Source organism: Dermacentor variabilis, chromosome 3 (assembly GCF_050947875.1).
Source record: "Dermacentor variabilis isolate Ectoservices chromosome 3, ASM5094787v1, whole genome shotgun sequence".
Classification (NCBI taxonomy): domain Eukaryota; kingdom Metazoa; phylum Arthropoda; class Arachnida; order Ixodida; family Ixodidae; genus Dermacentor; species Dermacentor variabilis.
The window spans coordinates 168,444,663-168,459,303 of record NC_134570.1 but is presented as its reverse complement, the minus strand read 5'-3'; the positions used below and the strand labels follow the sequence as shown (position 1 = coordinate 168,459,303).

General features: G+C 46.9%; 1 protein-coding gene across 1 annotated transcript in view; it reads left to right on the top strand.

Moving 5' to 3' along the window:
• The window catches only part of LOC142576508 (monocarboxylate transporter 12-B-like), a 70,898-nt gene that overhangs the window by 40,300 nt on the left and 15,957 nt on the right, over nt 1–14,641 (top strand). The window contains exon 4 of the mRNA XM_075686661.1: nt 11,948–12,091. Coding sequence (XP_075542776.1) covers nt 11,948–12,091 — 144 coding nt within the window. The remainder of the gene's footprint in view (nt 1–11,947; nt 12,092–14,641) is intronic.

The following is a 14,641-nucleotide window of genomic DNA, read 5'->3' as shown; positions in this document are numbered from 1 at the left end:
ACAATGCGCCTTTAATTTGGGCGGACGAGCAGCAGTATTCGTTCGATGAATTGCGCAAGTCTTTGCAAGAGGCCTTAATATTTGCACATTTCGACGAAGACGCCGGCACTGAAATTCATACTGATGCCAGCAATGCGGGTCTCGGCGCAGTCCTTGTGCTGGTGTCGAAGACACCGTTGCTTATGCAAGCCGCAGTCTCACCAAGGCTGAGAAAAACTACTCAACCACTGAAAAAGAGTGCTTAGTGGTTGTGTGGGCAATTGGTAAATTCCGACCCTACTTGTACCGTAGACCCTTTAAGGCTGTCAGCGATCACCACCTCCTGTGCTGGCTTGCCAACCTCAAGGATCCTTCAGGCAGACTAGCCCATTGGAGCCTGCGCTTACAAGAGTATGATATTACAGTTGTCTACCGATCTGCAAGGAAGCACAGTGATGCTCACTGTTCGTCACGCGCACCATTCCCTACGACATCATCGGACCATGACCATGACTTGCCATTTGTCGGTGTTATCGACGCCATAAAAATGGCTGAGCACCAGCGCACTGACGCTGGGCTGCAGCCGCTGATCGAGCACCTCGAAGGATTTAAAGGTGTTTTAACCCGCTCGCTCGTGCGTGGCTTGTCATACTATTTGCACAACAACGTCCTGTACAGGATAAACTACGGAAGCGGTCCCAATACGTACCTTCTTGTCCTGCCGTCGGCGCTACGCCAAGACATTTTGCAAGGCTGCCATGATGAGCCATGCGCGGGACACCAGGGATTCGCTAAGATATTAGCAACGATACGACAGATGTATTACAGGCCCCGGCTTTATTCCTCTGTGCAACGATACGTGAAGACCTGCCGCGATTGTCAGCGCCGCAAGAAACCACCAGTTAAACCGGCTGGCTTTCTGCATTCTGTGGACTCTCCTCAAGCACTGTTCCAACAAATAGGAATGGGTCTCCTTTGGCCATTCCCAGTGACCTCTTTGCGCAACAGATGGATAGTCGTCGCTACCGACTACTTAACCCGGTACGACGAAACCGAAGCTATTCCGCAAGCAAATTCGTATGAAGTGGCCAAGTTCTTTGTACGCCACATCGTCCTACGACATGGTGCACCGTCTGTTCTTATCACCGACCGCGGTGCAGCATTTGCAGCGGAACGTCTGTAGGACGTTCTCCAGCTCACGCATAGCTCCCACTGCAAGAGCACTGGGTATCACCCTCAAACCAATGGATTAATTAGCCGAATGACTGAGCAGAACGCTGGCTGATATGCTGTCCATGTATGTCGACGTAGAGCACAAGACGTGGGACGAGATCTTACCCTATGTGACTTTTGCGTATAACACTGCTGTACAGGAGACTACACAGTGTACGCCGTTCGAACTTGTATACGGGCGCCACGTCACGTCAACACTTGACGCCATGCTACCTCTTGCTGATAATAGCCCGTCCAGCGAACACGTGGAAGAGTTCGTACATAGAGCCGAAGAGGCACGCCAGCTTGCTCGACTTCGTATCCAGAGCCATCAGCATACCGACACCCTTCGGTACAACCAGGGTCGACGCGACGTCCATTACAATACCGGCGCCTGCGTGTGGGTCTGGACGCCCGTCCGTCGCGGTGGACTCTCGGAAAAGTTGATCCGCCGGTATTTTGGTCCCAATAAGGTTACACGCAGCCTCTGTGGCGTGACTTACGAAGTGGTCCCCTACAGTTCTGACCCCGGTTCACTCCGTCATCGTCCTCGCGCTGAAGTTGTTGATGTAGTGCGCATGACACCGTACTATGCGCGTACGTGAACGCCGAGATGCACGTGAGAAGCTTCATTTCTTATGTCACTGAAATAACTTTTTGACGCGACCGAGACGCTCGCTTTTCGCATGGGGGGCAATTGACACAAAGATGTGGCACTCCAGCACCGCAGGACGGCGCGCGCAAAGGTTGGTGCCACGAAAGACGATGAACTGCGTAAGCTGCACGCTCTTGTTCTGGCCCGCCATTAAAGAGAAGCATATATTTTGCAAGACTTGCAAGCACAACTTGAGCGCGAAAACGAGATGATGAACACAATAGCTCGACTGATGACAGAAATTGCCGAGATTAAGAAGGGCGGTCAACCCGTCATGGCTGACAAGCAGCCAGCCACTCCCCAGCTAATGAAAATCCCCATGGTTGAGAAGAAAATACGGATAAGCAACCGGCCGCTCCCCAGCCAGTGGAAGTCCCCATGGTTGAGAAGATCGATACAGAGAGGCCCGCTAAAAAGAGGGCAATCGCTAACGAGCAAGAAAGAGCACGAGGCAGGGCCAAATCGGAGATTCGCGAGTTGCTCTCCACTCTCATTGACTGCATTAAGCAGATAAATGAAAAGTTCTCGCTCTTCCAAAGCAACATGGCTTCCATGGAGGAGCGCACTAATCAGCGGATCAGCAAAATTGAATCTTTAGAAAACGTTGTAGCACCTGTGATGGTACCTAAAGCTCCTACACCCCCAACAACAGCATTGACTATTAACAGCTCGGGGGCGATCGGCTCTCTTAAGGTTAGCACAGCAACTCAAGAGCAATACGATGGCCACTCAAACTAGCTCATTCAAGATGTGGCAATGGAATTGCAGCGGTTTCCTTCCCAAGAGGGCTCCCCTGCAACAATATATTCGCTCGCACGCAGAGAAGCCAAATGTTATCATTTTACAAGAAACATTACCATCTAACGTCACGCTGTCTGGCTACAGGCCCGTAGCAAAGCACGAAGAAAGACGGGGGATCGCCGTGCTGGTTAGCAACAAGCTGACCCACATCACTCACGACCTTAAGATGACCGCAACTGAAGTCGAATACATGATGATAGAGATCATCCCTAGCCCAACGAACCGCGAAAGTATATTCATCCTGAATGTCTACAGTAGTCCCAAAGCTCAAAGACAACGCTTCAAAGCCCTAATCACCAGGGCCACGCAACTAGCGCGCGACTCCCCTTTGATCATAGCTGGTGACTTCAACGCGCCGCACCACACCTGGGGCTACCCATGTAACTCTAAAAAGGGGGAGGACCTCTGGCGTGAGGCTCTAAACCTAAACTTGATGCTAGTCATGGACCCAGCGTCCCCCCCAGATGCGGAACATCGTCGAGCCGTGACGCGACACCGGATCTCACCTTTGTCAGGAGCATTGCAGCGGTCAAGTGGACGAACCTCGAGGTAGACTTTGGTAGCGACCATTATATCTTGGCCACGCACCTCCAAGTCGACCAGAAGAGACAGCGCATGTTCCAGTACACAGACTGGGACAAATTTCGCAAAATTAGGGAAGAGCGAACAGAGAGTGAGGACAAGCCTAGCCTCGAACAATGGGTTGCACAGGTTAGACACGACATCAAAGCTACCACAGCCGTCTCGCTCACCTGTTGGAGGCCAAGCAATCCCTCCTCGCCAGGTCGAAAGGACAACGGCTCAACCGCAGGCTCAGGAAAAAACATATCGGAAATCAACAGAACTATAGAGGAACACTGCAGAGCCCTCTGTAAACAGCAATGGGATGAGGTGTGCAACTTGATCGACGGGCAGATGCGCAACAGGGGCACCTGGAACCTCCGAAAGCATCTCCTTGACGAGACGAACACTAAAACCAACCAACGCAACACACTGGCGCGCACTCTACACACAGCCAAGCGAGAATATTCGTGCAAGGAAATTTTATCGAAACTCGTACAGAAGTACCTATCAGTCGCATAGTGCCCTACACCACCTTCCCCTGACTACGACGGCTCCGAGAACTCGATGCAGAATTCGGGATTTAGGAGATCAGGCAGGCGCTCCACGCCCTCAACGGCAGATCGGCTCCGGGTCCGGACAAGATCACAAACTAAGCTCTACGGAAGCTGGACGAGAAGTCCATCGAATACCTAACGGACTTCATTAACCAAGCATGGAGCAGTGGTAAAGTCGCGGAATTGTGGAAATCGGGCAACACCATTCTCATCCCCAAGTCAAGCAAGCCGCCCAGCCTCGATAACCTCCGCCCAATTTCGCTCACTTCGTGCGTGGGGAAAGTAGCTGAGCACGCAATCCTAAACAGGCTTTCACGCTACCTGGAGGACCACGATATTTACCCACACAACATGATCGGCTTCAGGGTCGGACTCTCGACGCAGGACGCGATGAAGCTCATCAAGCATCACATTATTGACTGTAATACGCGGGACACGAGAGCCATACTAGGTCTAGATCTGGAAAAGGCATTTGATAACATTCTTCACTCGTTCATTTTAAACACAATCTCGAGCCTAAACCTGGGGAAGCACCTCAATTCCTACACGAGATTTTTCCTGTCAGACAGAGAAGCCACCCTTAAGATTGGGGACCTGACTTCAGGCACAATCTCGAGCCTAAACCTCGGGAAGCACTTTCATTCCTACACGAGATCTTTCCTATCAGACAGAGAAGCCACCCTTAAGATCGGGGCCATGACTTCAGACATGATCTTGCTGGGGTCTAAGGGGACGCCACAAGGGTCAGTCATATCCCCAACCCTCTTTAACCTCGTCATGATTGGTCTATCCCGGACACTCTCTGCTATTGACGATATCAGTCATACCATATACGCAGACGACGTTACCATCTGGGGTAAGGGAGGTAGTGACGGACAGGTAGAGACGGCCCTGCAAGAGGCGATTGATGCTACCGAGAGATACCTTGAGTCCACGGGCCTTCGGTGCTCACCGCACAAGTCCGAACTGCTACTTTATCGACCCAAGCGCAGAGGCCCGAAACCAAAGGGATGGAAGCCACTCGCCGAATGCGACATAAAACTGCGCACAAAAGACGGAGGCTATATTCCGAGGGTGGATGCTATCCGGATTCTCGGCATGATGGTAGAGTCGAGTGGTTCAAACAACCAGACAGTGCTGTGACTCACTAAGAAGACGGACAATGCCATCAGACTAATCGGAAGAGTGGCCAACTGGCAGCAAGGCCTCGGAGAAGATAACCTCGTGAGATTGGTACATGCGTTCGTAATGTGTCATTTCACTTACGTCGCGGCCATGCACAACTGGCAAAGATCGGACAGGGATAAGCTCAATGCATTAATCAGGAAGGCAATCAAGAGAGCTATCGGCCTCCCCATATACACTCCCACGGAACGCTTACTTCAACTTGGCATGCATAACACACTAGAGGAAATAGCGGAAGCACAGGAGAGGGCCCAGTTCATCAGGTTATCTACCACACAAGCTGGAAGACACACCTTACAGGAGCTGGGCGTTCCTTCCAGATTAATCAAAACAAAGTTCTACAGCATCCCTCGAGAGCAGCGGGACCGCATCACTGTCGCCCCGATCCCACGAAACGTCCATCCAGAACGCAACGTGGGAAGACGTCGGGCGCGCGCGAAGGCTCTCCTGGAAAAGGCTCGTGAACGGGCTTCGGAGAACAGTTTCGTACACGCAGCGCGCTACGCCGATGGACAGGCCTTCGCTGTAGTTAGCGTAAATCATGAAAGGCAAATAACGAACGCAATATCGATTCGGAGGACGTCCTCTGAAATCGCCGAGCAGGCTGCAATAGCGATGGCCTTATTGAACGACAAGAGGACATCAATCTACAGTGACTCGATAGCAGCTGTTAGGGCATTTGCCAAAGGAACCATATCCGAGCTGGCCCTAGGGATATTAGGAAGCAAAGAGATCAAGCCACACACATTAATATGGTGTCAAGCCCACATGGGACAGATCGAGGGTGCCCCGCCCAACCTCAATGAGTCGGCACAGGGAGCTGCGCGAGGGATCATTAACCGCGTAGCTACCGGTCAGCGTGACGCCGGGGGTACTGACAATCGGGACTCTTCTTCCTCGTGCACCAAAATTACTAAGCACTTTTACTTGGCTCGGAGGATCTACCCCGTCCCACATTGCAAACTCAATAGACCTCAGGCTTTGACACTAAGGCTTCTACAGACGGGGGCATACCCAAACCCACTACTTCTTTACAACATGTACCACGAAATTCAGACGACAAATGCATGTGCACTATGCAATGACTTCGCGAACTTACCTCACATGCTCTGGAGAAGCCCCGCGTTACGAGGCAATGAAAGTAACAGTTCTTCACGCTGAGATGCTGTCCTACACAGTCCCAACCTCGAAGAACAGTTATGGGCTGTCCAACGGGCCCGAGACGAAGCGGAGAGGCTCGGCCTCTCTGTCCCGACGTGGGAGCGGCCCGCTGCGCGCTAGGGCGCGCGCTAAAGGACCTTAATAAAGTTTTTCATCCATCCATCCGTCTCCACTCAACGTTTCAATATAGTATAGTATATCATGGTCTTTAGTATATTGTACTATTGTAGCTCTTTGTACTCATAGTCACCTGCTAGCCGCCTGGCTTTCCCTGTTTTTCCTAGTTACCCATACCCCAGTGACGACTAACGTGGTAGGGACACAATGTCCTTGCCGACCTCTCCTCGTTTCACCACATTAAAATTTTCGCCTCCTCCTTAACTTTAACGAAGGAGGCCGTGGAAGGAAAGTAATTCTGCGCAAAGTGATCTTCACAATGACAGAAGTAAATTTCTGCACCATACTACAAAGAACCTTCTGCAAGCTCATGGATGCTTAAAATTCACATTTCCACGCAGACAAGTGCGAAACGCATAGAGTGAACGCAACTAACTTTAGAGGAAAAGCTCGACACACAGCCCATGCATTCAAATCGGTAACTGCAAGGGCGTGGCCATGTTGCTACTTCGTGCAGGCTCGCAGGCACAAACGACAAGGCGGGATTTAGACGAAGCGCGCGATCAAAGCAATCAACGTCATCTCGAGCCTTCCTGCCTCAGCTCTACGACAAGTCTTATTGCACCAATTGCAATATATCCATTAACGTATATCATTTACTCTGGCCGTGCTCGCAAGCTCACACAAACTCCGAACCGGACAAGCGCAAGCTTGAAAAAGGAATCTGGAGCGAAGAACTCGCTCCTCAACTCTGGGCCGTCCAGTAGGTCCACGACGCCGCCAGAAAACTCAGCCTCCCGGTTCCGTCGTGGGACACGCCCACTCCATGAGAGCCCAAAACTTCCGCGGCCTGCAGGAACTGAATGAAGTTGATTTCCTTCCTTCCTTCCTTCCTTCCTTCCTTCTTGTAGAAGCACCACCTTGTTCAAGCGCAAACAAAAAATTTCTTCCATGCACAGAACATTTATTATTTTCTTGCTTTTTTCTCCCTTCTTTCTCCTTTTATTCCCTTTACCCCTTTCCCCAGCACAGTGTAGCTAGCCGATACTTACACTGGCTAACCCTCTTGTCTTTCTTTCCCTTTTGTCTGACTCTCTCTATGTTACTCTCAATATTTTATAAATAGCCGCTGTATCTTTCAGAAAGATGCCAAATTAATTTTACACCGTGTTTATATACCTGTGCTAAGTGTAAATGCTTGTTTTGCATCGTATTGTCAATATTTCTAGCGTTACATAATTTAGACGTGGCAACATGGCGGCGCATTTCATGTTGGCACTTCCTTATCGCCCTGCTTTCCCTCTAGATGTGAGTATACTAACTCTTCGGAATGCACTTAACTCTCGGAACACACACTTTCTTTGCGACACATAGAGTATACTAGTAATCGCCGAGAAACTGTGGCTCTTGACTCACTCGCTCAGTTTCTCATATTTACGCTCACTCACTCCATCAGTGTAAAATAATAACGGCCAAAATAGCTTACTTCCAATTACTGATTGCAGTGGAAAGCTTTGGGTATGCAGGACTTATTTACCCTTTTCATGGCTTGCACACAGCGTAATAAGTTGTGCAAACTGAGTGCGTTTACTGTTCACTCAATGATGGCAATACAAAAAAAATGCGAAGGTTCGAAACAATGATGCTAATTTGCAGCAAAAGTTACAGTAACATATATTTGCGCGGTTATTGCTATTCAATCTACAGTAGAACGTGCCCTAATATTTTCTTTATAGCGAAGAACAGGACAATTTTTGATGCGAAGGCATCAAACGGCCCATCGACCGAAAAGGCCGGCGTTTCTAGCAGCGAAACGGAAAACGAATTCACTTTGGCTGCGACGCCATGTCATGTGCTCGCCTCGATGGAGCAGAAGGAGCGAAGAGCACACTGGCTGGGCACGCTGACGCGCCACGTTTCCGTGAGTGTAGAGGGCATCTCCGCGTCACCCTCTCCCTCCGACGTCTCTGTTATCTGCACGTGTCTTTACCGTGCAAGCTCTCGCCTGCGTTGTAACTGCACTTCCGTAATCTCTATACAGAAATTAATGTACAAAATATCAGAATAAATTCGAATGGAATGAGGAATAGGATTGGAGATAGTGGGTTTCGAGCCTGCAGCCTACGCTCATATACCGAGTGCCTTGCCCACTGCGCCAAATCAGCGCTTCCTAGATAGCAGGCCTATGCACGCTGCTTTATGACATCATGCTGCTTGGACGGAGATTTCGATGGCCAAGCCAGTCGCGACGAAAGTGGTCACGTCAAAATCACCGCGTACTCGGGAGCGTCCCCGTTAGGTTCTATGGCAGTCGGGCGCAGTAGCGTCGCGTCACGGATCGAAGTGCGCCGGCCTTGCGCTGTGTAGTAGACGTTGGCCAAGCACTTCAGCGCGCTCTCTTGCCAGCAAGGAGTTCATAGCTCGAACGAGCGCTCACTGGCGTTGCAATGCACAATAATGCTTTGGCATTCTTAATTAATAAGAAGTGCTTAGGTGTCCTCGGGTTATTTTTCATCGCAAGCAAGCATCCACTGAAAATTCTGGAAGAGCGCACTTTGCGAGCAGCATTAAAACAGTCTGGCGATACAATGTGTCATCACTGCCGAAGCGCATCACGATTGAGGCGTGCACTCTTGGCGGGCTCCCATCTCGCGCTTCCTACTGGACATGCTGCGGACTCTAGAGGCCCCGCCGCAAAGCCTCCACGTGGATACCGAGATGCGGGTCGGGCCGCTGGGAGTGAGCGCTGGCAATTGGTTCTTTGCTGCACGCGTGAATGCGTTGCACCGCACTAAAGCATCGCGCGAGTGCTTTTGGGGAAACCATTCACTGAGGGTTCCAGTCTGCCCAGTAACGCCAGAATGTGTAATGATATTTTCAGTGGAGGACGACGTAAATTAGGTCAGATGCATACATACATACATACATACATACATACATACATACATACATACATACATACATACATACATACATACATACATACATACATACATACATACATACATACATACATACATACATACATACATACATACATACATACATACATACATACATACATACATACATAAGTACACACCGCGAAGTGAATGAAATTTGACCAGAATCTTAGTCGCATTCGAAGCCTGCGAAGAAGCGTGTGACAGGTAAGGCGTGCGCAGAGGTTGCACGAAAAATGGGGCTCTAGTCCAGATAAAAGTTCATAGGGGCCCCTTGCATGCGATTCCTCGGGATGTCTTCAAAACGCAAGTAAAGATTGGGAGTCATGAGAAATTATAAATAACTTACTACTTGCGCACAATACCCGCTGCTAATTGTGTAACAGTTGTGAAAAAAATATTTAAAGAAGTAAATTAGTATATTTCCAAACATACAGCCTGTCCTTTAATAATGTGATGCAGTTGGGGGAGTCAAAATTAAGTATTGATGTCGTACTGATTACAGCGGACAGCCCTGACCAGCAAAGAACAACGATCACCTAAAAAAAAAACAAAAAAACTTATGGCTAGGTTCAGAATTAAAGCAGGAAGGCCTCCAGGAGATGTACAGGACAATTTTTAACTGTTGAGAAACATTAGAAACCAGAAAAAAAAATAACTTAAAGAACAGTTACCACTGAGGCGCTTTCTAACGTAACAAATTCTTTTATAAAGTGTAGTTAGAACAGGAAAATGAAGATCTGAAAATAAAACACGGTGTAACGTTGGGATAATTGGTGCAAGCCTTGTGCAATAATCACATAATTATGTCATGTATGAGTGAGTGGTGTCATCTAAATCTGTCCCGTGAAGTTGGAAATAATTCCTTGGCATCGTAGCAAGCCGGGTCTGCGCACAGCAACAATGACGAAATACGCACAAGAAATCGTGTGGCCAGCGTGTGTCATGGCAATATGGTTATAATTTCCAGGGAGTGCAGCACGCTATAGTGGGGAAGCGGCTAGGCGTGATAGCGTCACTAATGTTTGCTAAATGATTCTGTGAAGTTTCGTAAGTTTCCATAAGCAATCGCATAGTGTGAGCCAGCCCAACAGGGCAGAGGAGTTACAGGAAGATGAGCAGTCTGATTGATGAACAGCGGGCGAACGTTTTCCTAATGAAGACCAAGTCAACCTAACAGAAACTTTGGCTCTATGCTGCGGCTTCATTCGCCATTCCATCCCGATCATCGTCATTATCGCCTTATCAATCCATTAGGTAGAAATACATGCGTACAAGGTAACTGTTGAAGAGGAGGTCGAAAATTCAGAACCGCAAGGGGCACCTTTTAACGAAATGTCGTCAGGAAATATGTAGACATTGGTCGGGCGAAAAAATACAATATGTAAACTATGCTCATTTATTGCGACTTCAAATAACAATAAACATGGATTATTTAAAACAACAACAGCATAAGAGAGTCACAAACGTATCAAAGCGATAAGGTATGTAATAATAAAATTTTAATACATCGACAGAAGTGTACGATGCACATGTTTTTAAATGAGATGGTAACATGTTCCTAATGGATATGAGTGAAAACATTACTGTTAGCTTAAAGCATTTAGAAGGCTGGATACTTGGTAAGGATCTATTAATTAGTGAGGATAGATAGTGTTTTGTTCAAAACCTACGAGGGAGGCGGCACGAAAAGGCAGCCGCCACGGCCAGGGTTTATTAAGGCCAGCCAGCCATGGTACATCAGGATCTCAAGAGCGGACGATAGTGCGGCCGCTCAGGTCAAGCGCGCTAGCGTGTAGATGTATATGTAGATCCTTGTGATCTAGCGGCACCTACCCACTCCGGGGGATTGGCCAAGAATCAGGTAGGTTATAGTTAAGCGTAAAATAAGTCAAAATTTTGTAATAGGTAAGCTATCCCTTTCTCGCTCTACATGCAGGTGAGCCCTCTTCTTCTTCTTCGCCAGCTTTGGATACCTTAGTTGCGCCGCTACACCTAGCACTCTTATTGTTCAAAAGTCCCATGAGAATAAATCTGCCAAAACGCAGTTCATGATTTAGGAGGCAAGACATAACAATCAATTATTTAAGACTCTCAAGTTAGTATAGAGGTAACAATTCCGGTTCTGAAGAATAGGGACTGAATGTGAATAAAATGCGTTGAAGGTGAATGAACGTAATGCTTGGACTTGGAAATGTTCAATGCGTGTAATATTGCAACCGTTACATATCGCCCCAAGCAGATAGGCAGTACATATTATGAATATGGATAAAGACATACTAGAAATATATGAGGATTTCAGTTTGAAATACAAATTAAATTTTTATACTAGCGTGAATGCCGAAAAAAGCTGTTTGAATTAGTGTCTGAGTATGTTCCCGTAAATTTGATGTCTATCTAAGATAACTCGAAGAAATTTTCTCGTCTCTGAACTGTGAATTGTGTATTGATTAAATGTCACCGCTCAGAAAGAAGTGTTTGGTGATAACCGAGGGGAACGAAATATCATGAGTTTTGTCCTGAATGGAGTTATACGTAATGCGTTCGCTACGCACCGCTATGGAATGGTGTTTAAAATGTTTCGTTTTAGGTGCCGTTGTTGATAAGCCAAGACTTTCAAACAAATTGGAGTCATTGTTTACTAATACAGCATATCCTGTTTACTATTTACTATAGTTGCTCCCCTTGATACGTATTACGAAGTTGTTACCTTTTCAATTCTTTATGAAAGTGAAAGCTTTGTCGCTCCCTTTTAATTCTGCGTGCTTTGCTTGCAGGCATCCTAGCCGGACCGCTGTGCCAGTGGATCGGTGCCGCTGTCACACTCAGAGCCGGAGCCCTGGTAACTGCCGTGGGAGTAATGGCATCTGTCTTTGCACCAAATATAGCCTGGATGACAGTTACACTCGGCATAATTCATGGTGAGCGACATTGTAGAGCCGAAGGAAAGGACTAGAATGAAGTAGCGACGCAGAAGAGGCGCAAATGCCAATTAAATGAAGCAGGTGGAAGCTCCAATGTTTTCGATGGCGACTGAACTGAACGCTTTAATGTCGCAACAACCTCTCCCTATTATTACCAAATGGGCGCTGACCCATATCAGGGTCGGTAGGGTTGGCTTAACAAAATACATATAAAGGCAAATCGCACTTTTTGCAGTCCTTTCGCGTCCCTAGGTCTACAGGCTTTCTTGTAAAAAGACGCAAATATTGCTTTTACTCGGATCGCTGCCTCCTCTATCCTCGCAACGCGTGGTCACCATGTGGGCAGCGACCAGGGAGCTGGTATTACCATGTCCGAGACGCTTTTGTTGGTTCTGCATCAGTAGTTGCCGGGCCTCTAGGTGTGGTTGCAATTGTCGCACTTACCGTTGCATGGCGACGAAAGGTGCTAAAGCAGCAGCGGTCTCACATAGTGAGTCGCCCCAACGTGACGTCTTAGCGCGTTCGGATGTGCCTACTAAGAAGCTTTAGCGCAAGACTTAGTCTTCATTCCGCTTCTAATGCACCTGCTTTCACACGAAAGTACCAATTTTATCCGGCCAGTACAAGAAAAATAAAAATATTGACTTGAATGCTTTATATGTATTTCATGTTATTTCGATTTAGTACTTACTGTACACATTAACGGGCCGGAGCAGTGTAGGCAAAAGAAAGAAAAGAAGAAAAAATGTACCACATTCCGGCAATGTAGTTTAAGACAAGGGACACATTGTTAATATTTCGGACAGGTTAATCGATGTGGTTGGCGCATGTTCTTGTCTGTTCGATTCTGTTATTCTGTAAAAGGAGGATTTCTTATACGTATCAGTTCTGACGCACTACTATGTTAAAAAATGTGCTTTGCCATGTTCTGTTAGTCTAGTTGCTAGTCGTGACAGGTACTAGTTCGGGTCGGCAACAGACTTTTAATTTAGGAGCAGGGATACGAATTGAATACAATGAGGTTTTCTGCATAATTATAATGTTTCCATAGCGTTAGCTTTCATTAGCGGGGAGGGGGAATCTTGCCGGGAATACATTGAGCAAATGAATGTGACGGCCTTTCTGAGTACTTATTCAGCGTTGTTAAGGCAGTCGTCAGTTGTGGGCCCCATACGACGCAACCGTATTCAAGTGTGGGTTGGATAATAGTAGTGTAGCTGCTTAGTTCAGTGTGTGAAAGCACGCTGTGCAATTTGTGTCTTTATATGGCATAACTTTCGAAAGGTTAGATTACAAATATTGTCAATCTGCAAGTTCCAAGATAGGTTATTAGTATTAGTCACAGTAGCTACCAGAACGCAGCCATCAATAACATTAAGAAGGCAGCTTTCAAAGTGCTCTATTATGCGCTCATCATTTCTGAGTACTTATTCAGCGTTGTTAAGGCAGTCGTCAGTTGTGGGTCCCATACGACGCAACCGTATTCAAGTGTGGGTTGGATAATAGTAGTGTAGCTGCTTAGTTCAGTGTGTGAAAGCACGCTGTGCAATTTGTGTCTTTATATGGCATAACTTTCGAAAGGTTAGCTTACAAATATTGTCAATCTGCAAGTTCCAAGATAGGTTATTAGTATTAGTCACAGTAGCTACCAGGCATTGTGGCTAGAAAGTTTCTGCAAGTGCGAAGAACCGGAAGTGTAGTGTTAAGAAACAGTACTTTTTTTGCTCGTGACACAAAGGATGGTGTTTTTCAGAGTTTATTACTATTCTTGATGTCTAGCACCAATCCCTGTATGTTGTTAAGGCAACTGTTGAGTAAAACTTGATTGATTCTGCTACAGATCTTGTGGTACAAAACAGAATCGTCAGCAAACACACGTATGCTTATACAATTTGCAATACAATGTCAATAATGTACAACAAGAATAGTATCTGACCAAGGAAAATTCCATCAAATACCGCAGATGTTACTTCAGGACAGTCCGCCTGTTGCCAATCTATTTCCACAAACAGTTTTTGGTTAGGTAAATATGCAGCAACCAAGGTTATTATTGTTTATGATAGGCCAATATTTCTGAGCTTAAGTAATAAGTGGTTTTGAGGAACAAGGCCGAATGATTTGCCATACACTCGAGAGATCTTATATATATGGCCATTGTTGTCGAAGGATGACGCTAGTAGTGTGACAAGTGTGCGGACTACTCTAAATAATTGAGTGCATATTATAGAGGATGTTCTCCAGCCGATAGTGATACACGAATAATTTCAAGAAATTTGGCAAATTACTCAACCGAACGCCGCGGGAACATCTTTAGAATATTTAATCAAGGCCGCAAGACTACTTTAGTTTCTTTATAGAAGAGGGGAAAAGCACTCCATAATAGATTGTGTAACTTGTCGGTGACAAAAAGAACGATTATGCATTGAGTGCTCACACGCTGGGACTCGAACACTCCCTAAAGGATAGTTATTAGAACCTACAGCAATTTCTTTCGTATTGATTATCAACTGCTGTTGGCTGCAACCTGTGAAACTGATTTACTTAACT